Source organism: Lytechinus pictus, chromosome 4 (assembly GCF_037042905.1).
Source record: "Lytechinus pictus isolate F3 Inbred chromosome 4, Lp3.0, whole genome shotgun sequence".
NCBI classification, from domain to species: Eukaryota; Metazoa; Echinodermata; class Echinoidea; order Temnopleuroida; family Toxopneustidae; genus Lytechinus; species Lytechinus pictus.
The window spans coordinates 21,018,148-21,044,595 of record NC_087248.1 but is presented as its reverse complement, the minus strand read 5'-3'; the positions used below and the strand labels follow the sequence as shown (position 1 = coordinate 21,044,595).

Genomic DNA, 26,448 nt, shown 5'->3' with positions numbered 1-26,448 from the left:
GTGGCGGGGCCGGGGAGCCGCGGTGGATGCGGTGAATAATGTTGATGCTTGACTCATGATTTTTGTTCATTTAAAGCATTTGTTTTGTTAAATGTCACTACTTTACAAGATAAACTTCAATCATTGTAAAAAAAAAACTTTTGGAATTATTTTAATGTCCCGGCCTATACAGTTAAATTATTAATGATCTGCCTAATTAATATACTCGATTAAAATATTAGCCAATATTACAACTTTTTTTTGTATTTTTTTATTTCACTTGAAAATAATTTAAATGTGTTTGAGCACAACTACCCCAAGTCATTGGCAGTAAGATAAATGTGGTAAAATTGTCGCATTATAAATGTATAATAAAATTTGACGTGGTATAAAATGTCTCATTTGATACAACACCATTTTAGCACAAGATATTTATTGTAGAATTACTTCTACATGAGAAGACCAAAATACGTTTTCATCAAGAGTGATTCCAAGAAAATCAATTGTAGAAACTTGTAATACAGGGGCCGCGGAAGTGGGGGGGGGGGGGGGGGGGGGCTTCAGCTCCCCCTATAATATTATGTTTGTTCATGAAGGACATTTTTGTTTGTTATAAACTAATTTTCAAATACCCTTAAGAAAGTAGATTATAGTGAACCTAGCTAGACGATAGTTTGTACACAAATGTTTATCTCACTTTTTTAATAAAGGCAAGACTTGGCTACTTTCTAAGATTCTGGTAAGCATCCAGTTTCAATAGAAATATTAAATATGTGACAGTGCTGGAGCAATTAAATGAATTGAATTTTTAAAAACTTTGCTATGATCAATTTCATCATGCCCTGGGCTCTTGCCATCCTTTAATCCCAATTAATACAGCATTTATTACATCAGCTTCTGATATGGCTGTACCAAAAAAAAAATGAATGTGGGAAAAGAGTTGTTAAAAATTCTGATGGATTATTGTTACAAAGAGGTATGGTATTACTATTATAGAAACAAAATATTGATTGATATGCAACAAACTATCATATGTTCTGTTAAACAAGTGTTGTCAACCACCAGAGATTGAAATTCTTGTTTCTTTTTGTTTTTCAAAACATTATTAATTACCTTCCAAATTCCCTTTAAATTGTTTTTAACGGAACCAAACTTTCTTTTATAATAATCATTCTTCGCTTTTCTGATAGCAGAATTTACAATATTCTGGTTTTCTTTGTATAAACACTTCCTGTGTACGATGTTGGATTTCAATTTAATAAACTTATGGTAAAGAGAATTCTTTTTACGACAAAGTTTTCTTTTCAAGGATTTATTATACCAGGGGCTCCTTTTTATTTTGTTTTCTCTATATTCAAGCTTAGGAAATTGTGTATTATATACAATATAATATACTATATACAATATATTATTTACATCAAAATTGTTAGAGGAATCAACAAGTACGGTATTCCAATTAATGTCCTGGACACAGGGGCGGAAATCTGTCCCAAAAGATAGGGGGGACAAGGGGCTGGAAAATTTGACAAGCAAAAAAAAAAGGTTATCACCCCAAATTTAAGATCATCTCGTCCTAAAATACATGTTTTATTTCGATTTGAATGATGTATTTCTTACCATCATAAAATACCAAAAATAGTAGGGGGACATTTGATATTGTGTCCCCCGGCCTACTATTTTAAATAGGGGGGACACGTCCCCCTGGGATTTCCGCCCATGCCTGGACCTCGATCGTCCATCAAGAAAATGTGTAGGTAATTGTACAAAGCTCAACCTTGCCTTGCAAAAAAACTGTGGTCAATAATACCAGCTTGTAGAGAAATGTACATTGAATTGCCGGTCAAGTAAACTGAATAAGGATGCATTTGATATGGTAGAATACAAGGAAAAAGGGGGGAAATGAATGCAGATCTAGGACGTTGTAAATATAAAAAAAGATATGTATGTACACTTAGACAAATGAGTATTGATTAAAACAATATGACGAATATGCCATTTGAACAGTTTTCTCACGAGATGAAGCCAGTTTGTATATTTCACTGACCCCTATGATACGTAGATTATAATAATTTCAGCAAATCTTTATAATGTATGAAGTGCTTGGCTGTACTGCCATTACTCTTTGTAGTCAGTGCAAAAATGTGGCCATCGGAGGACCATGCAGCTTGAACTTTATCACAAGTCTGTGCTGCATGTAGGGGCGGCGGAGCGAAATTGAAAGTGGGGGGGGGGGGGGCACAACGAAAAAAGGGGAACTTTTTCTTTTAAAAAAGGGCGCTATCTTTTAAAAAAATCTACAGTGGTGTAATGTGCTCAAAATTTTGAGGGGGCTAGATATATTGCATGACGTAAAATTTATAAGAACTTGCGAGCTAGCAAAAATATTTGACAATTATATAACGAAAAACCAATTTTGTGATAGATTTTTACATAATATTCAGAAAATAATGTCATATTGCACCCTTCTCTCTTTCCATTTTGTTCCTTTCTCTTTTTTTTCGGTCGTGAAAATTTAGGGGGGAAGAGGCCCCAAGTCCCTCCCCATCTGTTCGTCACTGCTTATCTACCCCACTCACATGACTCATGAAACTTAAGGCACGGAGGATTATTCTTATATTTTTTTTCCTTCATAAGTATAAAATATAAAAATGATATTGTTCTTGTAATGGTACTCTCAGGTAAGAGGGGCACATAACATGTTCGTAAGGGGCAATTTTCTTCGGTAAAAGGGGCAATGATTCTAGAAATGACACTTACATGAAGGCAAGGGGGAACTTGCTACTTGCATAAAACGGGTTCTTCTCATGTGAAAGGGGCACAGAACACATTTCGTGACCGGGACATTTTTTTGGTAAAAATTGGCAGATACAAGAAATTTTAGTTGCTAAGACATAAATCAGTTCCTTCTCATGTGAAAAGGGCACAGAACAGGTTCGAGATGGGGCATTTTTGGGTAAAAATTGGCACTTATACGAGAAAGGGCACTTGGTAACACCTAAACTGGTCCTCCTCATACGAGAAAGGGCACCTAAAACGGGTCCTCCTTAGGTGAAAGGGGCATGGTATACGTTCATGAGGGGGCATTTTCTTCCTTAAAAAAGGGCACTTTTCAGTACTTCAAAAAGTGGGGTGGGCACTGTGCCCCCCCCCTCCCGGATCAACACCCCTGTATACTGTGATTCCTGTACCTTTTAGTCGACTTCGGCTTTTTATCAACATTTGACAAAATTGATAAGAAATGTTGAGGGGGTTGAATCAGCCCCCCTCCCATCTTATTAGGGTTTAACAAAAATGAAAAAGAAAAGAGCCACTAAATTTCGTTGTTAGCATAATTTCAAATAATTTATTCACATTAATATACAAAAGCTCAAGGTTCAAAGGCATATCAAATCCCTCTTAAAATAGGTAATCTGCAATTTCAATCTATAAGAATAATTGATACAATATTACAATGTACAAGTATGTTTTGTTACTTTCATTCATAACAATATGAACATTAATTGGAAATTAAGATAATTATATAAACAAAGAATATATACAATTTGAATATAATTATAAATATTTTCAAATAAAATCCTTATGCTACACATAGTATCAAAGCAGGTAAGTACTGCAGTATGGGACGGAAAAGTGGGAAAATGCTCATTCATAGTACATGACAAATATTCACAAGATATTTACACTGATAAGTTAATGTGTAACTCACAGCTGTATCTTCAAAACAATTTCATTTCCAAAACATCTTAAATTAATAAAAGATGTTTACTTTCTACATGTATATCAAAAACACACGTTTCACAAACATCGAAGTATGCCGAAAAATCGATCTTAAATTCCATACTGTGTACTGTACATGATGCACTACCGTACTGGTCAGCTCATGCTCAGCAGACAGCACTGTATCCATCGGAGCATTGAATATCATGTGCATGTTGGCTGTTCGGCACAACTTTGAATCATACTTCACTATTTGTGAAACGCCCTCCTGAAGTGTGTGTGAAATCAACAACTTCATTCTAAATGTACACCTCGGCATACCAAGCTGGTTTCTTGACTTTAGGAGGCGGTTCATACTTTATCGAATATGAATTTGTGAATTATACTCTTGCTCACTAGAGCTCAACATTTTCATATTGTTCAAGACACAATGCATCTTAAAGATGTTAAAAGTTTTCAATTATTTCTTCATCCAAAACACAATATAGTGCCAAAATTAATCCTGGTGGGTGTTTCATTACGCTGTTAGTAAGTTAACAGCGACTTTAAAGGAGAATGAAACCCCTGAAACCAGCTGAACCCATATCAAAGAGAATTATCAAAGAAACATATTGTTGAAAGTTTGAGAAAGATTGAATGAATAATAAGAAAGTTATGAGTATTTGAATATTGAGATCACTAATGCCATGTAGATCCTCCCATTGGCAATGCGACCAAGATCTGTGATGTCACACACGTACAACTCCCTCATTACTTTAGTACTTATTTCACTTATATTCTCACTTTTATAGAGTCTATCACAATTAAGGTGAGGTGTTCTCTTTATGAGAGGACAAGTACAGAGGTTTCACAACATTATATCATTGATGAATCGTTTGTCATATGATTAGAATGAGCAAGAAGAGATGTTTTGGGGTATATTTTCAGTGTCCAAAAGGGGAGAGTTGTTCATCTGTGACATCATAGATCTTGGTCGCATTACCAATGGGAGGATCTCCATAGCATTAGTGATCTCGACATTCAAATGCTCATAACTCTTCTATTGCTAGTCCTATTTTACTTCTGCTTTCACAAAAGCTAACTTGCTCCAAGAGTTTCATTCTCCTTTAAGAATGACTGGTGATCCTTTCTTACGTGCTAATCACCAATGAACATTCAATTCAACATCATTTACAAAAGAAAGGATCACCAGTCGTTCTTAAAGTCACTCTTACTAATAGCTTTATGAAACCGCCCTCGGTTCATATTGTTCAGGAGGAAATATCTTGCTCAAATTGAAAAAAAAAAGTTGTTTTAAACAGACATTACACATCTTAGCTGTAAGGTTTACTTATTCACCTTTCAACCAATCAAAATGTACATTCTTGACTTAGGCAGAGAAACTGAATTTTAGACACAGATATCTTGAAAAGGTCAGCACAATTTTTATCATGTTTTTCTCCTTCCTTGGGTGTTTTTTCAACCATAAGAACAGCATTAATTGCAACACACATCTAAGTTCAGGAAGGTTTTTCTTAAAAAAAAAACAAGACCTTTGCAATGTCATTCATCAATGTCTTTAAGATACTTTGAAATCTTTTATCAGGCTCTGATTACAGACTACAGCTGAAAAACTACTATCCCTGCAGTTGGTGTGGAATGGCATCACAACTGAATTCAATACAAAAGCTGCAGATCATGTTGTATCAAATTATTAATTCCTTGTATAATATCAGGTTTATCTGTATCTTTTATTACTTCCAATGTGTCTGGGTGTTTGTCGTGTTTTTTTCGTTCCAAGATGGTGCTGCTGATGATGGTCATGATGAGGATGCTGATGAGGAACTGGTATATCTACGATCAAACATCAAGGTTCTCTTGGGATTCTATAGGAGGAAACGAGACAAAAAAAGTTAATAGATTGCTATATGCATATAAAATATAATAAAACATAATACACAGCTTTGTTTCATGAAGTACAGTAGTGATGTGGTTCCTTGTTATGTGATAAATTATCCTCATCTCAAATCCATGCCCGGTGGATAGACCTACATGTAGTCATTAGTAACAGCCATGGGAAAATACATGTATGCCTGTTAGCTAAAATAAATGACTGGTCGCGTGATGTATTTCAGCAAATCATAGGATCCGTATCACAATTTTATAATAATCTATGACCAAATATTTTGTCCAGAGTGCCTTATAAATAACTTTTAGTTCCTTCTTCTGAATAGTTACATTGCGCAATTGGCAATCAAATTGAATGTGTCAATATTTGCATTATGAATAATAACTAGATGGGAGCATTGTGGTCCAGTGGTTCTGACAATCGCCTTTCAATCAGAGGGTTGTGGGTTCGAATCCCGACCATAAAGTTGTTTTCTTCAGCAAGAAATTCATCCTTATTGTGCCACACTCAACCCAGGTGAGGTACATGCAAATGGGTAGGAAGGTACATGTATTCTTAAAAAAGCTTCCACTGAGATCGGTAGGTAGCTCAGCTTTATGGCAGGAATAAAATAGCAGTACCTTGAGCACCTAACAAGGATTAAAGTTTGTGCAATATGATACCGCAATACTATTTATAACACTGATAATCCACTGATAACTTTAAAAAAAAAATCATTGTATATTTTTATTTGTTTTATATGTAAAGGGGCCATGATATAATACAAGAATCTTAAAAAGACACCTTGGTGGGGATGGCTGGAGCAACAATTAAAGAGGCTGATGTGGTAGTACACCCTGCATATGAGAAAGAAAGAGAGAACACTTACGTTGTGGTATATCTTTCCTTGGTCTAATGATTCCCTCTCGAGAGGGCGGTCTTGTAGCAATCAGTCGGACTCCAGCGGACGTCTTAGGCTGCATGCCAGCGTGGGTCCTTCCATCATACTCGGCGGCTGTTAAGACATGTACAGGGCAGTCAAGGAAATATTTGTATTAAAAATGACATGTTTAAAAACAACCATCAATGTATGGGATTTTGATGTCCCAATTATTCAAGGTACACATCACAGCCCCATAGTCAGGGTTTTTGATTAAGGGGTTCAACCCTTTCTCTTCCCTTCTCTTATGCTTTTACTTGCCCATTTTCTCTTGCAATTGGCAAATTTTAGGGGGTGCGATCGAACCCCAAAACCCCATGGCTAAGGGCTTGCATCACCAGTATTCTTTATGCATACATGTCCAACATTATGGAATAGCCTTCCTCATAGTGCTTTGTAACTTTTGAAAGAGCACTTTATAAGAATTATTATCATATATTATTTAGGAGAACAGATACTGTTCCAATCCTTGTTGGCGGCTTTAATTTACCCTACAAAGATCATATTTTAGCTTAGGCAGATTGGAATAAGATTATTTGATAAATCTCTTTCAAAGTAACCAATAACATGTCATAATCATTCATAAAGGTATGCATAACTATGCGAGCAGCTTTATGAAACATACCACACCCCTTCCCCATAGGATAAAAGAGACATGAAAATAAATAAGTGTTTGGTATCGCAAACTCGTAAAATAGCTTTAACAAGTTAGGTTTGGTACCAGCCGTATATTGAAGCGAAGCAACTAATAGGTTTAATGTGCTCAGCTGAGCAAGGAGTTTCACTCATTTGCGCATGCTCGAGGCAGCGTATATTCAGCTAACAGACCCGATTCTGTGCCGCCAGAAGGAGTTTGTAAGAACCCTTGCGTTATTTTAGTTGCTTTGCTTCAATATACGGTTCTATTATATATTGTTTTGTCTAGCATTTCAGTCATTCATGCGATTTTACTCGATGAGTGCGTGTCGAAAAGCTTCAGTATGTCCGTTTTTAAGGCTATTTTAAGACATAAAAATCTTTCTTTGTAAAGGATATCTGCTGACACTGGAAGGTACATGAGCTCTGTCTCGGTGATGATCTCGATGTGGTGATCAATAGAGCCACGCCCACTCTCTCCTTCTACCCCTACAGCTATGGCATAGAGGACCAGATCGAGCTTTGCCTTCATGCCTGCTGCCACCTACAGATGCAAAATGAATAGCAGTAACGTCAATAAATTTATTCAAATTGTCGTATGAACCAATTAATCATGGTGAATTGTTGTATGTGGAGCGTTGTGGCCCAGTGGATTAGTCTCCAGACTTTGAAACAGAGGGTCATGGGTTCAAATGCCTGCCATGCATGGCGTAGTTTCCTTCATCAAGGAATTAATCCAGTGTGCTGCACTCGAAGCAGGTGAGGTAAATGGGTACCGGCAGGAAGTAATTCCTCAAAAAGCTGTGTGCACTTGAATAGGTAGCCTAGCTTAGCCGGGGTAATAATAATAGCAGAACCCGCTTGGAGAACAGTTTTTGGAACTGAAGTGGCTACCCTGGGTAAATATACCGTTATCATTATTATTATGGAATAAAAATATATTTTTGTAATTGATTTTTTTTTGTTCAAAAATAAGTTACAATTTTGAGAGTTACCATATGAAAACTAACTTTCTAATATTAATTTTCCATTGATGCCTGTACAATAATGCATTTTTCTTCTCGTAGTAGTGGATATGAAGCCAAGGATTGTGGTCTGTAACACAATGCTATAGTGATTGATTGTAAAGTTGATCTGTATGCCTGATTGCACATAATGATTTATATCATAAAGCAAGAATATCAGCCCTATGATCCTCTGTATATATGCATTGGTATGAACAAACACTTATGTACATCTTTAACATTTTTTGGGTGACACAACATTTGTTCCAGCGACAATTGCTCCGGACTTTACTTCATCTAAGATCTAGGGTTCAGGTTAGAGTTGTCATAGGGTTTCATGTTAGGTTTAGGGTAGGGTTTAGTATTAAATCCAGGGTTGAAGTTGGTCATTGCATAAGTGTGTGGAATTTACAGCAGAGCTATTGTCGCCAGAACAAACTCGGGGAACAATTTTTTTTCTATTCCTAACTTTCTTACCGGTCCCGGAGTGTAGACCACCTGCAGCCCCGTCCCCGGGGGTGGCTGCCTGATCTTGTACCGACAGCTGTCCACTCCGACGTTCTTCAGATTGACCTGGAAGGCGTAGGTGCATCCTTCTCGTAACGTTCCAAAGTTGACCTCCCCGGGCACCAGCTCGAAGCCTCTCATACGGGAGAGGTCGGCGGTACCCTTGGCCTGGGCTCCGGCGATGGAGGATGTGAATATCTTCCGGCGGACCGAGTCCTCCAGCTCATCGAACTATTATGTGAGGGACGATAAGGGGAGGATTTCATGAAGAGTCTTCTCGGTGAATTTTGCTGACTTATTTGCTCTGAGCCAATCAGATGCAAGGATTTCAGTGATTCATTACAAAAAGTCTTTAAAAACCACCGCCTACATGAATTTGTTTCATGAAATGTTCCCAAGATGTGAGAATTATCAATAGCTTAAAACATTATTTTGTCAATGACAATCATTGAATAAAATGATCAAGGAAATGTTCTGAAGGAAAGTCAAAACCTACGGGCACTATTCCAAACTTTAATTCAACTTCAGCCACAGACTGACACAGCAACACCCAAAGCATGCGATCCACAAACCACAATTGCAACATACAGATACTCTTGATGGGTGAACAGATCCACCTGTGCTTTGGCATCCAACATTTTTTAATATACAAATAATGAATGTTTTTTCATTCGTGCAATGGACAGAATACTTCATGAGGTGAAAGATGAAATGATCCATTCAACTCGGCGGATCATTATTTCATCTTTCAACGAATGAAGTATTCTGTCCATTGCACGAATGAAAAAACATTAATTATTTGGTTTATATGACACCTAAAAAATTGTTTTTTTTCATATGATATTCATGAATTTCGATGCAAAACACGCTCATGCAGTGCGAGTTCGGTCTGTTGATTGTTACGTCATTACAACATGCACACTGCTGGTGCCTGCAGCTGCAGTCTCGGTGCGCGAGTGCAATGGACAAAATCGTATGGATCCAAAATTGCACGATGAATGGATCCAAAATTGCACGGTTGATGACGTCATTGTAAAATGGGCTGAATGAACGATATCAAACAACCAATCAAATCACAAGGATCTATCTAGGTGTCATATAAAAGGGAATAATATCAAACAGGTTTCATACTGATACAGGCAATCAAATATAGCTCTGATTCTTAGTGCGGTAGCTACCATAACTATAATGTCACTTGACAGTGCTGTGAAATATACGTTTCCTCACCCTGTTATTAGGCAATGCTCCCGGCTTCTGTCCCAAGATGGCTGCCGGCAGCCTGACGCTCTCCTGCCTTGGCTCCCCGTTGACATCAACCAACAGGCTCCGGGTCAGGACGATGTCGCTACCGGCCGATGGGATGATGTTGGGACGGGACTCCATTGGGACGTCGTTGACGCGAGCCTGGGCGGCTGTCTTTACCTCCGGCGAGATGCTCGCTGTTGGAGAGAAAAACGAAATAGTGATATCATATTGTGTGTGAGAGGTTCTATGAAAAAAAGATGATACATGAGAGAAATGGAATGTTAAAAGGCAAAGGCCTGTATTCTCAAAAGAGGTTTCACTTTTATCATGGTACAAAACCATGGATTATGCAGATTTATGCAAATATTTACACATATTTCATTGCATACACTACGAAAAGTCAAATTACAAAAGCATACTTTTAGCAAACAGCACCTAATTGACGTGCAATAATACAATAAATCTGCATAGTCCAAAGTTTTGTACCGTGTCCAGGCAGGTTTGTAAAGCTACGCACAATTTCATGAAAGACTGGAAAATGATCTTAGATGATAATTAATTAACATATGGATATATTATATAGCACAAGAAAGGGTCACCAGTCATGTGTAAAGTGATGTTTGTAACTTACAAACAGCTTATTGTAATAACCATCAGGGGGCCGTTTCATAAAGCTGTTCATAGGTTAAGAGCGACTTTAAGAACGCCTGGTGAACCTTCCTTACGCGCTAAACCACCGCCAATGGTGTATACAATTTTAATACCAAAAGAAAGGATCACCAGTCGTTCTTAAAGTCGCTCTTATCTTACGAACAGCTTTGTGAAACACCCACCAGGGCCCCATTTCATTAAACGATGATATGATAGCAACTCTTGCTGGAATGTCAACTTTTATTTGAAGAGCCAATCACGAAGCAGAATTTTCACTGCTGTCATGGTACATGTAGTTAACACTCCATCAAGAGTTGCTCTCATATCAACTTTTTATGAAATGGGGCCCAGAAGTGTCTTACAATATGTTTCGCATTCAATGATTTAAGGTATATAGCAACGTCAACCTGGCACTGCTCAGTATCTGCCTGGCCCACGATCCATTGGGCAAAATGAACCTTAAACAATAGGATATGGATTTGGATATTAAAGTGGACTTTCATGCGTACATCAAACATCAAATTTCCACAGCTTACCTGTCATATCAGAACGGTTGGTGAGGGGTCCCTCTTCCACCATTTCGGGGATGGTGGAGGGGTGAGCGGGGAAAGAGGCGTAGCTAGAGGGGGTCTCACTGGGAAGGACGGGGTTGGCCTGGCCCCCCTGAAGATCACTCGCACTCTGCGGGGTGGGGTTAACTGGGGTTAGATAAAACAAAACAAAATAATGCAAAACTCAACAACAACAATATGATTTTGTTTTAGTGATGTAATGTAAAACTTTCAAATAAAACAAATCACTAATTAAAAAAAATAAATAAATGAACAAGGAATAACATAAAGTCATGCACAAACTCAGTCTTGCCACAGTATAATCAACCCTTATGATAGGGGGGGGGGGCATCACATGGGGCCCGTTTCTCAATTAATGTACTTAAACTATGGCAACTTTTGCCATTATTGTAACTACTATGGAAACTTTTGATTGGCTGCTTAGGCCTATTACCATGATGGAAGTTGCCATAGTTGTAACTCTTTATGAAACCGGGCCCCAGGAAGACAAGACTATCTAGATTCTTTTTTATTAATGCCAATCTGATAAGTATACAATAACTATGTTCACTGGACTGAAATGATATTTGAAATATGAAACAGTGATGACAACAATATAACAACAATGCTGTATTAGATGGCTAACTGGCTATATTTTTTTATACATGTAGGTCTAATGATTAAGTTCAAGTTTTACATAAGAATTACTGAATCAAAAGTCAATACTGGAGAAAAAAAAAACAGCATTTTGCATCTATGAAAAGTAAAGAACAAAATGAAGCATTAAATGGAAGTGAAAGACACAAAATAAACTATGAAACGAGAACCGGGTCAAAATAATAAGACTCGTTAAAATAACAAAAGTGCAATCACTATTGGAAGCTACTACTGCGTCACAGCATTTCACTGACCGATTACTAGTCGCAAATTAAACAAAGAAATTCTAGATTATTTCATTACAAGTGGGCCAACGCTGTGGCACCAATTTTACAATTGATGGTAATGTTTACATTGATGGTAAGCCAAAACGTATCCTTGATTGTGACTGGAGTTTGACCAAGGTTACCATGATTTCATTTACCATCAATTGTAACTTTTTAATCAATGATAATTTCAGGAATGTCAAACATGATTGATGGAATTGTCAATATGGAAACAAAATTGAACAAACCAAATTGAATGCAAAAACAGAATTCTCGCTACCCCAAATAGCGATTTCGCCGAGATCCGGGAAAAATCTCTGTAACGCGCATTGCATTATGGGATAGCTTTTCGGTATTACAACTTCCTGTTCGGAAGTCGAATGCACTGTTTTGCCATTCAGATCAACAGTGCCGTCATCCACAACAACACAACGTCGCTTTCGCTCGGAAAGTTCGTGATCACAACCCTTTCTTTCACGATACAGTTTAACAGCCTTTTCTGCTAAAGTCATTAATTCTGCCCGACGCTTTCCATATCCCTCTGTCAGTTAAGATTTTTTAAGTTCCGAAACTGATTTTTTATCCATTTTGTGGTCGACGAAAAATTGAACGGACTGAATGCTGTAGTGTATATTTTTAGCGTCTAGTCGAATACAATCGTGATGTCAGGCCGGTCACTAAATGCAAAATTTTAAGATATTCATTTTTTGTTTTATTTTTATAACCAATTAAAAACGTGGATAAAAATAATTTTCACGTGAAATATATTTTCTATTTTAATTTATAATTCAAATGGAATCAAAACTGACCAAATTAAATAAAAAGTATGATAATCTGTACATGTACATATTACGCTGATTGGCATCGATTTCAGCGTGGTGGAAAACTCAGTATCGCGAACATGCATGACTCTGAACCGGAAGTGGTGATGACGACCCGACGGAGTGAAAATTATCTCGTCTCGCGCATTATGAGATTTTTGTTCCTACATGTATTTGGGGTAGCGAGAATTGATTTAACATGAGAACGATTTGAAAGAAATCTTACCAGGTCTTCCAGTACCCTGAGGTTGTGAAGCATGGGCCGGGGTGGGGTTGGTCGGTCTGAGAGCTGTAGGGGTACCCTGTCCTGTGGCATGCCCTGGGGTGGGGTTGGTGGGTCGAGTGTCGGATGGACTAGCTGGAACTAGACCTATATGAGAAGAATCAAAGCAACTGGCATAAGAATGAGCAATTTAAACAAAACGACTTGCTTATGGGCATGAGTTCCATTATAGGTGTCAAAGCCTAAATGCCTAGCTGAAAAACATGAATGCTGTGGAGGTATTTGAACCCCAGATCTTGTGGTTCAAAGTCCAGAGACTTTTCCAAAGAGCCACAACACCTCTACTGCGTAATCATGCACCACAAACAACCCAGACATAGCACAATCACAAAGGTGGTTTTGAATACCCGAGGTGGAATCCATGGTTTAAGCAGATTTCCTGTATAAATTACGCTTAATTGAACGCGTATCGGGTGCATGTAGAAAAAATGTCCAATGCTGATGCATGCTTTTCTCACAGTGCGCCAATTTGCTGCCTGTTCCAATGATTAGATAGCTATTTTATTAATGAGTCCACTGTGTAAAGAGTGGACTCATAACTTCAAAACAGTGGACTCATGAATAAAATAGCGTGGATAACCACGGCAACAGGTGTCAAATTTGGTGCAGTTTGACAAAAGCGCGCATCAGTATTGGACATTTTTTAATATACGCGGTAAAATAAGTGTAATTTATACAGGAAATCTGCATGAACCATGGACTCAACAGTGGGTTTTCAAAACCACCTTTGTGAATTCGATCCAATGAAACCAAGAATTGATTATGAGGTGCAATAGAATCTTGTATTCCTACCTTGCTGAGCTGATGGTGTCGAGGACTGCATCCCATCATTGGTTTGGTTTGAACCTGTGAGGGCAGCCTTCAAGGGAGATATGCTATCGGAGGTTTCACTTGGCTGGGCTGAGCAAGCTGCACCTGTAAATAGTGAGAAAGATGATAAATTTGTCAATCATCAATCATTAATGATTCAATTTCCAATATAATGAAAATAGAAGGGCAGGGTGCATATTCCCCAAAACAACATTTTTAAAATCTATGAATTTTCCCAACTTTTCAGAGCAGAATAATGCAAATTTACAAGACTCATTGATGACAGCCAGATGCACTCTCATGGCTTGTCTGAATATCAGTTTGCTAAATATACGTCCATGCCAATGAATAATGGTACATTATCTAGTATATATAAAAAAAATATTTTTTGAATAAATGATTGTTCAATGACTTTCCAAAAGAAGTTGAAAAATTGCACAATTCTTCAGCACTTTTAGCTTCTGAACAAAAAAAGAATTTAGAATTTTCTACGGAATCCCATTTACTGCATTAAATCAGAAGAAAAAAAAATGGTATGTTTTAATTGATAAGGGGAGCATTTTATGATAGGACTGGTTAGACGTTTTATCCAACAGTCTATGCCATCCAACAGGTACCATTGTAACACTAAAATGAAAGTGGTCAACTCCAACTACTTGTTGGACAGAGCTGTTGATGAAATGTTCCCCAGGTCCATTCAACTATCTCAAGAATCAACTAACTACAAAATATACATGTATTATAGATTGTATCATTGCTGTCAATTTAGACTAATTCAATTTGTGTTTGTGAAGGGCCCAACAAGAGCTTTGAAAATGATTGTCTCATCAACTATAAGATCAAGTGCTACAGAACCTTCTGGGCCCTGGTTTATAAAGATTTATGATTACCTTAAAAGTATTTCAACTACCCTGGAATCCTTGATTAGTTACCAATAATGGTAAGGTTTCCAAAAAATGTAACTTCATTAGCCAATCTCAGCCAATCAAAATCAAGGAGAGTTGTCAGATCTGACAACTTGTTGGACAAAAATATTGATGAGATGCTCCCATGGGCTATACTTTGGAAACCTGCAGCACCAAGACTCCAACTAACCTGGCTGAGCAGAAGGAGCAGCTGGGGAATCCGTTGGGGTGCTCGGAAGGCTCATGGCCGTGTTGACACCAGGACGATTGGCTGGTGGCAAGTCCTTGGTCAGGGCCTCCATGTCCGGGGCTGGTTCTCCGTTGGCTACGGCTTCCTCGGCTCTCTTGAATGCCATGCCCCAGTCGCTCTCAAAGTAAGGCGGGACGGTGCGGGTGAGGAGAGCTTCACGGCAGGCCTTCTCTTCTTCACGCTCTTTCCTGGGATATTACAAAACGTTAGGGGAGCTTTAAGTGTCTCAGCCATGAGGTGGTCTCTTTTGATTTGGAAAAGCAGTCTTAGCTCTTTAAGTACCACATTAATCATCTGGGGCCTGTTTTATAAAGGCCTTGCAACTGTTGTAACTTTGCAATTATGGCAACTACCATGGAAACCTTGATTTTGATTGGCTGCTGAGCCCCGTTACCATAGTAGTTGCCATAATGGCAAAGTTACAACAGTTGCAAGTCCTTTATGAAACGGGACCCTGATAACATGAAAAAGTATTGCTCGATGGGAATCACTGGAAATTAACCCACAGCGACAAGACAAGGAGTATTGTTGTTTTGCAAAGCCTTTGCTGCCAGCATTAAAATATAATTATGATTGCATAAGTGCACTTGCATGAAAATATATCCATGGCATGTGAAGGGTAAATGCTGCACATGAATAAGGAGGAGAGCACAGCATAAGGTGAGAAAAGATGCTGCATCGTGGGACAAGTTGTGAAATTTCAAGCTTGCTAGGGCAGAAGAAGGAGGCTGTTAGAGCTCAAAGGTAAATTAGGGAATGATTCACCAACACTACAATCAATACCAAGTAAAATGAAATTCATTGTTAATGATAAGATTAGTAAACACCTATCAGAAATTAATTAATGTTGCTAGTGAAACACTGGCAACATTGGGGGAAAACGCCATGTCACATACTGCCATCTTAATATGATACTGTCAGCCTTTCTGAAACAATTTTCTCTAGAAATGAGTAAGAACTACCCAAACTTAATTTGAATGTATCAATAGTTCAAAATGGCCTGTTACATCTGGGGAATGGTATACGTACATCTATAACCCAGCTGAAGAATTACTGAAAAAAGTCACATAAACATACCGTACATACTCATTTCCCAAACGTTATCGTTAGATGATAGATTTTGCGTAACAGGGCCATCAAGCAACATTTCATAAGAATCATGGAAACTACGTTCAATCCTAAGTTTTTCAAACCAGAGTTTCCAGATAGCATGACCACCATACTACTACACATAACTTAATGGGTGGTATTCTGACAATTAAATCCAGGTTTAACCAAATGGCCCTTGAACCGCCCTTCCTGTTACACACTGAACCACCCTTAACCGCCCTTACGTTTTATTTGCGCTATAGTATCTCTTGTATATGATTTACCAAGCTAATATTGCGTGTGCATACTGTATAGGTTGGCTGCTATATAGATCTGCATAGAAAAGTGTATGCTCCTATTGAGTATAATAGAGAAAAACCGATTGACACGCATCGGTGTGTAGCAAGTTCCAGACTGTTGCAGAGTCAATCTCAGCAAAGATGGCTGCGTCCGCGTCTCGGAAAACCACTTACTCCGCCGAAGAAGCCCTGGCGTTGCTATACGATGAAGAGTTCATCAAAACGTTGGATATCACACAGAGTGACATCGAAGTCGATATGGACGATTCAGATGTGAGTTGGAATTAATTTTTGACATATTTTATCCCAGATTTGGCGAAAACTTTTATTTTCATTTTGTCAGTAATACTTTACATTTTTTTGAAGGCGTGGGACTGGGGCGGCTGAAACCTGAACTTTTGCTTTTATTTCTCAAAGGTCCATATTCATACATCTGATTGAACTTTGCCATGTACCATTCTATTCAACAGGTCCTATGCTACAAAATAAATATAACTTGTAATGAACAAAAGTAAATTTATAAAAAACTGTTTCAATTTGTTTGGAACAATGCCTACTAATTGGTACCAGTTTTATTGTTTCCTCTAGTGAGAGATTGCCATTATGCATATAATCTGTAGGTGCTATAGGGTTAAACTAAGTCTAAACTAGAATTTTAAAAAGCACATCTATGGAGTGCTGGGCTTCATATTATTTCTTCCATAATATTCATGGCAATTATAATGCATCAATTAATTCATTGAAATTCATATTTATGTATTTTCATATTCTTCCCATTTGATGTCTCAATTAATATTTTGTACAACTTTTTGCAGCAGGATATAAATAATTTTTATTGGTGAATGAGTTGGAAACTGGCACTCCATAAAAGTGTTGTCTAAGTTAACCCAGGTTAAATTGAAAAGAAAAAAGAGAGAAAAGATGGTTAGAGGCATCCTACCTGACCCTCTCCCAGTCTGCATCGGTATACTTGGGATGTGGTTTCGGTGGTGGGGTCAGTGGAGGGGGTGCGGTAGAGATCTCGTAGAGGGCCACAGCACTGCCATCTGCTTGGACATTGGGCGGTCTTACAGGTTCTGTACTGGCGAGGCCTTGGGTGGCTGGGGGTGCGTCTGAGGAGGCGGGCCGAGCGGCATCACCCTCCTTGGCTTGGTCATCCTCAAGCTATCACGGTGAAGAAAAATAGGATTAAAGATAATAATTTAAAATCTGGTAAAAAATTCAATAAGTGTGATTCTCTATACATGTATGTGGTAGGAATAGAGTATTTAAAAAGATATTTTGTCTTGTATTTTGAAATCCTTATAAATGAATACTGTTCAAACCGATTGTCATGATAAAAGTAATATTCATAGTGATAAAACACTGAAAACAGTGAAAGAAGCAAAAGTACAAACTATTGGGGATAACAGAAGTAAGATACAGATTGGTCCACTAAAGGGGATATTAAAGGTCAAGTCCACCTCAGAATAATGTTGATTTGAATCAATAGAGAAAAATCAGACAAGCACAATGCTGAAAATTTCATCAAAATCGGATGTAAAATAAGAAAGTTATGACATTTCAAAGTTAATTCGCTTATATTTAACAAAAGTTATATGAACGAGCCTGTTACATCCAAATGAGAATGTCGATGATGTCACTCACTCACTATTTCTTTTGTTTTTTATTGTTTGAATTATACAATATTTCAATTTTTACAAATTTGATGATTAGGACCTCCTTGCCTGAAGCACAAAAATGTTAAAATAATGGAATTCCACGTGTTCAGGGAGGAATGAAACTCCATTTCACATGTCAATGGCGAGAAAATAAAAATATTTCATATTTCATATAATAAAATACAAAAGAAATAGTGAGTGAGTGATGTCATCAGTTCCCTCATTTGCATACCGACCGAGATGTGCATATAACTGTTTTGTGAAATGAAGCGAAACTTTAAAATGTCATAACTTTCTTATTTTACATCCGATTTTGATGAAAGTTTCAGTGTTATGATTGTTGATTTTTTCTCTTTTTATTCAAATCAAGTTTATGTTGGGGTGGACTTGTCCTTTAAATACATCTATTTTTTTATTCCAGAAAATAATGTTATGGAAAGAAAATAGCCAGGAGCTTTGAACACACTTCTCATTCAAGCATTCAAATTCAGTTTTGATTTGTCAAATATGCATTTTCAAGTGCATTACGAAACTTTGTGTTTAAAAATGGATCTCCTCTGACACCCCAATTTCAAATTCCAAGCTACTTTCACTCGCCCCCCCCCCCATCCCAATATCAACAAGGAATGGTTATCCTTAAGTAAACAACCACGCACTCTCCCAGCTAATCCACCTTTCCCCAAGGAGAAGTGACCTTCATAAGGCCTGGCAGAGAGAGAGAGAGAGCAAGAGAGAGAGAGAGAGAGAGGGAGTTAACTGGGGTGATTTTTTAAAACTTATTGTTATTTCGGCAATTGTGGGTCATTTTGCATCGTTCAAAATTTCAGTTCGATCTCCATCTAAATTTTGAATCGTTTTTAGACATGCTAATGTCCTAAAACAAATAGAATACAAATATATTCTTTCAAGATTACTGTCAGCCAGGAAGCTCTGAAGAGTTTGTTTATACTATTACGTAACAAGGACAGCTGCAATCCCACTCCATGCTGTTCATCAGCCTGATGTGGTGGCATGCACAGTGTTTTATCAGCTCTTATCAGCAGCTGCAGTCACTAAATCGACCCCACCCCAGTTTAAACTAGAGAAATGAAACTTTCCCAAAAACTGAAATTGGGGTTTCAAATACCCCACCTGAGCTCCCATTGACACAACACGCAAGGCAATGGAGTTCCTGTGTTATAAGCTGGTGGGGTATTTTTTAAACACAGGATTCGCGTAATGTGGATAATTCATAGAATTTTTAATGAAAAATAAATTCATTCATCAAGAATTATGTCTTTGAATTTCTAGACAACCACTGAATTAATGAAAGCTTCTTTAACTCTATTGATCAGCTTACATAGTATGAAGACTACTTACCTGTGCCAGAATGTGGGCCAGAAGATCTCCTGATTTGACCCTTTCTTGCTGAGAGCGAGGGTCCTTGATGGCCCTTTGCTTCGCTTCCATCATCTTCTTCTTCATCTCCTTCGCATATGCTTCAAGTCCCTCCTTCATCTTGCTTCTAAGCTCCTTCTCCATGGGGCGGAAGGCAACGAACTGCCTCAGCTGAAGCTGCTTGGGACACTGTGGAACTGGTCCTCGCTGCGGTGGTTGAGGCACGTTGTTGACGGCCACACCCTTTCCGACCTTGGTCCCAAACTTTGGTCCCGGTGTCTTGGTCTCTGTCGCTGGAAGCTGGTTGAACTCCCTGGAGCGGAGATTCCTAGGGATGATGCTGGGTTCGTCAAACTGGTTGAGCCATCTTTGGCTGATGGTTGAGGTGTGAGGTTGCATGATGGTGATACCATTGATCTCCGGATGATCAGGGATAGGATCCTTGAGGACAGCTACGTTGGGGTCCATACCTGCCTGGTGGACGTAAGGTACAATGTCCTGCTGCCGTAGCATCTCGGTACCGCTTCCATCAGGGTGGATGACAAAGAATCTTGGAATGGGCGACATCTTTGGAGGAGCCTTCACCGCTTCCTCTTCTTCTCCTTCCCCTACAAGGGAGACTTTACTGTCTTCGCTTGGGACGAGGGACGTGTAGATATCCCCATTCCACTTCACCCCAAAGTGGTTGCCGTCCGCGTCGCAGGTCTCCACAGCAACCACATTATTGTGCTGCATGGTGTACGATCCTATCAAGCTTGGCTCACCACTCTCAGCCTCCTTGGGCGTATACCGCGCCGTTCCGTCAATGGCAACAGCCACTCTGGAACCCTCGCAATGCAGAATCTCATAGGAGCCATCAGGAATGGCGATGATCTCGGAACCATTCCCGAAGATGGTTGTGGCAACGCTGTCTTCGCAGTTGAAGATGACCGTAGCGTATCCCACACACTCCACTTTGACATGTTCCACATCTCTGATACCAGATACAGGGGTCTCTCCTGAAAAGGGAAAAGAAGAAAATCACTTACATTCAATGTCCATAATATTGGTTCAAAAAATATTCTGTGTCATTTAAAACGTAGCACCAGTGAGCCATTACACCTTGGGAATAAAATTGGAACATTCAAATTATTCAAATGCATGCAGTTAGTCTAGCAAATATTTGAACGTTAGAAATACATGTAGTTCTCGTTCTAGGTGTAGAGTATGAGCCATATGGTATGGTGTCTGGAAAGTAATACATACTTTTAAATGTATTCAGCATGGCCTCTGCTATCATCTCTGTAATACATATAAAGTGATATTTGTTTTTAGATGGATACAATATTTTACTTTCTAATGGCACTGCGGGAGTTCCTTCACCATCACCACCACTGCTATTATTGTCATTTTCATCATCATCATCATCATCATCAACAACATCATCATCAACACCATCACCATCATCATCATAGTCATTATCAACATCATCATCGTCATTGTTAACATCATCATCATCACCATCGATAATATCATCAAGCCAATGTATTTTTATTAGACCAAATACTGTAAAACAAGAGTGTCGCTATGGCGAGCAAATACTATGCCTGCCTGTAACGCAGAAAATGGGGTTATTGGTCAAGCAAGAAAAGTGGAAAGTGGCGACTTCACATTTGACCTTCTGACCTCAAAATCGATAGGCTTCCTGTGATCCATGCTAGTATTATGCACACCACATTATATGAGCTTACGTTAAGTTAAACTAAAATTATTACATTTAAAAGTAAAAGTTAACAGACGGACGAACACCAAGCGTGATACCATAATACGTCTCGTAGGACGGGTGTATAAAAAAAAGATAACTTAAAAAAATAAAATCTATCGATAAAACTAATAAAATTATAAAAACTAATGTTAAATGCACGTCAATATTAGTTGAGCAGAAATAGAAAATAACACTTGCCTGTTTCATTTGCTTCATCACATTGTTGTCTGAAGATAACCTTCTTGTAATAAGTTGTTATTCGTGTTCCTTCATTGTGATCAACAATGCGCACCTTATTTGGTCGTTCAACCGTGATGACTCGATCCTCACGGGTTGTCAGAACCTAAGAAATATATATCATGGGAATATATAAAGAAATGTTGCTGCTGGGAAGATAAAACCTCCTATATGTATCTAAATTTCAGGGATTTTAGGGGGGAAATTACTTCTTACAGTTTCAATTACAAGATAATTTCTCAAAAGATGTCCTGAAAGAACTTCAACTGTCGATCCCAAAAAGAAGCCATTACACCATGGCAAATTTGAAATTTGTTTTTATCTCCTGAACATTCAACTTGTTTTGAGATACGAAGTTTTGTGGCCTAAGCAGTAAGGAGAGGAATAACCATTGAATAATAAACCAATCAGGCGCTTCATGGGTACCCAGTAAATGGTGAAAGTTATTGTAGCTTGTCCAGTATTGTGGATGCCTAACATGGTGATTGGCTAGAATACCCCACAGGGAGAGGAGATATGCATTTCTTGTTTGCAAAAATGTCTTATTGAATTCAATGACCATAAGCTCTTAGATACCTACAGTGTATATTTTAAACACCTTATAAATAACTGGAACATTATCATATCATTTTTTAAATATATTATGTATTGCATATCATACATACAATGTCAAAAAAGTACATTATTAGTATTATCATCATTATTATTACTCTTTTTTATTATAATATTATTATTATCATTGATATTATTATTATCATAATTATTATTGTATTATATAATAATAATAATATGTCCATTTATCTCGCACAGCTACTATGTGCATATACTAAACTGCGCTTTGATTCTTGGTATCATATTATTACCCCGGCAATAGGTGCTTAAGTGTTCAAGGAATAAATCCTACCGGGTACCCATTCACCTCACCTGGGTCGAGTGCAGCACAATGTGGATAACTTTCTTGCAGAAGGAAATTACGCCATGACTGGGATTCGAACCCACGACCCTCTGTTTCAAAGTCCGGAAACTAATCCACTGGGCCATAATTATTATTATTAATATTATTAACATTATTATCATACATAAGCAAACAATTTTTTTTCAAATTATGATGTTCAGGCTTGATTCCTACCTCTCCTGATACTGGGTCCGTAGCGCTGTAGAGGAGGCACTCCTTGGGGTCGAAGGTGCTCCCATCTGGGCGTGTCCCTATCCTCTGGCCAGTGGGTGTGGTTGTTACCCACTCCTGACTGGAGGAGGAGGTCTCTGGGATGGGTTGGTCTTGATCCAGAGGATCAGAAATCTTGCCCTTAGCACCTGAAACAACAACAAAACAATTAATGCAGTTTTAATGATATACCCTAATACTATTTTCTCCATTCTTACTTCAAATAGATAGCCATTTTATGGAAGCGGACATCACTTAATATGAAAACATCTGTCTGATGATGTATTTATCTGCCTTTGCTCCTTAATTTTCTACCCATTTTCATTGTTACAAACAATAAGAATAAATACAAAACGTAACCAAGTTGCATGTAATGATAACAGCAAGATCTAAAATAAAATTGCTGCAAATAAATATAAGCTTATCGACTTATTACTGTGATAACTGTGATGTCCTTTTTCTCTAGTTATGTTCTGCGCACAGATGGATACATACATTACTCATTATTTGGCTCAAACTTTAGGACATCACAAAACTATAAAGTATTTTGCTTAAATTTAAATACGAGTTTCAGCATTTTCCTTAGCCAAGTAAAATGCTAAGTAAAAATAGTTTATACAAAATCAATACTTTCAACTGAATACCAGCACTGGCATTCATACTCACTTCTCTTTGACGGGCTCTCGCTCCTCTGGCTGAGGGAGCTTCCGCCTCGCTGTGGGGACTGGTCCCGAGGAGTGGGGCTGGATGGGTTAGGGATGGAGGAAGGCACAGCTGGGCTGTAACTGACAGCACCATCGGCAAACAAAACCTGTAACAAGGCACAGATTTAGTCTCTGAAAACTTCAATCATAATAACATATAATTGGTTTATCTATATAGCACAGCTACTATAAGCAAAATACTTCACTGTGCTTAATAATTGGTATAATATCATTACCCTGGCTGCAGCTGAGCTGCCATGTACGAGCTATTAAAATAATTCAAAGACTAAATCCTACATGTAGTATTGTATCTACCGATTCATGTACTGCACATGCTGATATTTTTCAATTTACTGAACATACAGGGCCCCGTTTTACAAAGGGTTGCGATTGATCCAATCAATCGCAACTTTGGAAAGCTAGCAAAGTCAACACCTAAAATGCATGTTTGTTTAAAAAAAGATTTAGATATGAATGTATATCCATAAATTCATTGATTTTTTGACAATTTGGTGTGTTCCTCTTTGTTTAAAAAGGACATTTTGCAAATTTCCTGTAGACAAAATTATGACACTGATGGATTTCCTTTGTAAGACAGGGCCCTGAACACATACCTGCGTGCTGCCGTCTCTCATCATCTTGATAACACTGCCCTCGCTTGTCACGAGCCTGGAAATCTCCTGCATGGCTGGGTTCTCTCGTGGGGCCTCGCACGGTTGACCACTGCTGTTCTTGGTCAAGTAACTCTGTCTGATCAGGAGCCGCCCAGGGACGTTCGGATCTCTGACCTCGTCTTCTGAAAATAAAGAATCAGAAAGGTTACAGGGACAAGTCGCAGTAAAACTACTACATTGCTCTGTTGCATCAAAGAAGGTTTGATAACTTAGACGGTACATATCTTACTTGAAATCACCCAATATCTGAATGGAAGCACTCACAAAAAGACTGAGGCTGGTATTCGAAGTTCAGTTTAACTTTTTTTAAATATTGGAAGTCGAAAATTTTGTAAAAATTGTATGTTTAAAAAAATTTCACTGGGCTCTTGTATTATATTATAATGGCAAAGAAAACTTATTCAGTTATGATCATTCACAGACAGTTATAATAATCTAGGCAACACAGCTTAGCGATGAATAGCAAATATAAAAGAACACTTCTGATTGGTTCCTGGTCAGTATATTGAGTCAAATGCGTGGGTAAAATTGATCTTGATTGGTCAGTTTATTTAGCGATTGATCGCTAATCTTTGTGTTACAGAGCCATGATTGGCAGATGAGCTAATAAATCAAACATGCACTGTCAGAGATTTGTGTCACGAATGGCTTTCCATACTTAAAACCGTAACGTTGAAAATGGACCTAGGGTTCCCTACCTTCAGTAGGTTCCTGCATGTAGGACACACGGAGACCATCGGGACACGAGACAAAAAGCTGCTGGAACGGAGGGATCTCAGGCTCAGCTGCTGCCTCTTCCGCTTCCAGCTCCCTCTTACGTCTCTCCTCCTCCTGAAATACAATGATGCAAACTGGGTAATTCCATCAGATTGGGTCCATTTAAAATTTTAAAGCCATCAGTTGTGATTTTTATGATACCCCACTATACTAGTATTGAAATGAATTGAATATTGTATTGATTTGTATATTTTTTTTTTTTCTAAAGTGGAAATAAAAATTGAAATATTTAGATGTCCATGTTATATAATAATAATACTAATAATTATAAATGCTTAAAAGGCACTTAACACTTACATTATCAGAAGTTTCCAAGTGCTCTACATTAAAGCAGTGGCTAGCTTTAGCAAAGCAGCTGTTATGTGCACTGCATTTCAAGGAATAAATTCCTACCAGGTACCCATCTGGGTTGAGTGCAGCACATCTTGGATCAATTTCTTGCTGAAGGAAATTACGCCATGGCTGGGATACCTGTGTTAAGGTATCAACTATTCTATTTCACAGTAAAGATCAAATCAGATCCGCGAGATTGGGTGGTCTAGGCCCCATTGACGATTTTACTCGGATGAGTGCATATCAAAAAGCTTCAGTATGTCCATTTTTAAGACTGCATACATAAAGCACAAGTTATTACCTATTAAAGAGAAAATGTCTTTAATGACCTCTGGAAAACTACCAGATATGATGATTCACGGATGCAGGAGCGGGAGCTGACACAAGACTCTGAAACTGGAAACAAAGTTATACCGAATAATGAACTAACCTCTTTCTGTTGTTGTTCGGCCAGAAGTTGGGCTTGTCTCTCTGCTTCCGCTTGTTGTTGCTGTTGTTGTTGTTGCTGCTTACCCTTCTTTCCTGACCCTCCTCGTTTGCCCTTGGGGGAGGGGGCCAATGGGGGTGGGGTGGGTGACGGGGCTGGGGGAATGAACACTTCAATCTCCTTCTTTTCAGCTAAACATGATCAGGTATAGGAATAATTGAAAAAATATCATATCTATATCGTACGACAAGATTAGAGACAAGAATTAGCCAATTAGAAAGGCCGGAGAGAATTAAAGCTGGCGAGGATAGAGTCAAAGCAATGGGCAATCAATTTCAGAGCACTTCTTCAAACCATGTTTAGTCATTACCTTGCAATCAAAGATATCATTCTGGTAAGTACTGACAGTTACATGAACAAAACACCGTGAAGAAATCAAATCGAGACTAAAACCCCACAACCCCAGTATACTGAAAATCCCCAAACACATGGGTTCATGTACTATTCACATGTACATGTAACTGCGCCGATAAAAGGACTGTCAATCTAACAGAATGATATGATTATTGGGCTAATATCTCAGCAACTACTCTTTTTCTTCTGAAACAATATTTTTATTGACACATGTCATGTAGAAACACTATATTCATTTGTAGAACTCTCTAAAAATTATGTTTATGATTGTTACCACAAATGGGACCTACCACCCCAAAACGACCAATAAGTCACCAGGTAAGGTTCTCTGTAAATAGCCAAAATAGTAATTTAGTCTCCAAAAACCAAAAATTATTTTCAAAAAAAGCTTATCTGAAAGAGCGATTCTTCTTCTTCATACTGTGAAAATTTGAAGTCATGAAGAAAAGATATGAGAG

General features: G+C 38.2%; 1 protein-coding gene across 5 annotated transcripts in view; it reads right to left on the bottom strand.

The window, feature by feature from the left end:
• Nucleotides 1-3,294: 3,294 nt before the first annotated feature.
• Nucleotides 3,295-26,448, bottom strand: part of LOC129258834 (sperm-associated antigen 17-like) — a 58,726-nt gene continuing 35,572 nt past the window's right edge. For 2 of the 5 annotated variants that reach the window (XM_064098615.1, XM_064098620.1), the window contains 18 exons: nucleotides 25,580-25,767; nucleotides 24,738-24,870; nucleotides 23,980-24,161; nucleotides 23,328-23,472; nucleotides 22,626-22,810; nucleotides 21,458-21,602; nucleotides 19,498-20,513; nucleotides 17,418-17,641; nucleotides 15,030-15,277; nucleotides 13,917-14,039; nucleotides 13,068-13,211; nucleotides 11,083-11,244; nucleotides 9,878-10,089; nucleotides 8,621-8,881; nucleotides 7,539-7,683; nucleotides 6,453-6,590; nucleotides 5,522-5,561; nucleotides 3,295-4,260 (listed from right to left, as the gene is read on the bottom strand). In XM_064098615.1, the coding sequence (XP_063954685.1) occupies nucleotides 5,536-5,561; nucleotides 6,453-6,590; nucleotides 7,539-7,683; nucleotides 8,621-8,881; nucleotides 9,878-10,089; nucleotides 11,083-11,244; nucleotides 13,068-13,211; nucleotides 13,917-14,039; nucleotides 15,030-15,277; nucleotides 17,418-17,641; nucleotides 19,498-20,513; nucleotides 21,458-21,602; nucleotides 22,626-22,810; nucleotides 23,328-23,472; nucleotides 23,980-24,161; nucleotides 24,738-24,870; nucleotides 25,580-25,767 (3,677 nt within the window). In that variant the 3' untranslated portion in view covers nucleotides 3,295-4,260; nucleotides 5,522-5,535. Of the gene's footprint in view, nucleotides 4,261-5,219; nucleotides 5,562-6,452; nucleotides 6,591-7,538; nucleotides 7,684-8,620; nucleotides 8,882-9,877; nucleotides 10,090-11,082; nucleotides 11,245-13,067; nucleotides 13,212-13,916; nucleotides 14,040-15,029; nucleotides 15,278-17,417; nucleotides 17,642-19,497; nucleotides 20,514-21,457; nucleotides 21,603-22,625; nucleotides 22,811-23,327; nucleotides 23,473-23,979; nucleotides 24,162-24,737; nucleotides 24,871-25,579; nucleotides 25,768-26,448 lie in introns of those variants that run through there. The other 3 variants (XM_064098614.1, XM_064098619.1, XM_064098616.1) reach the window with 2 other exon arrangements.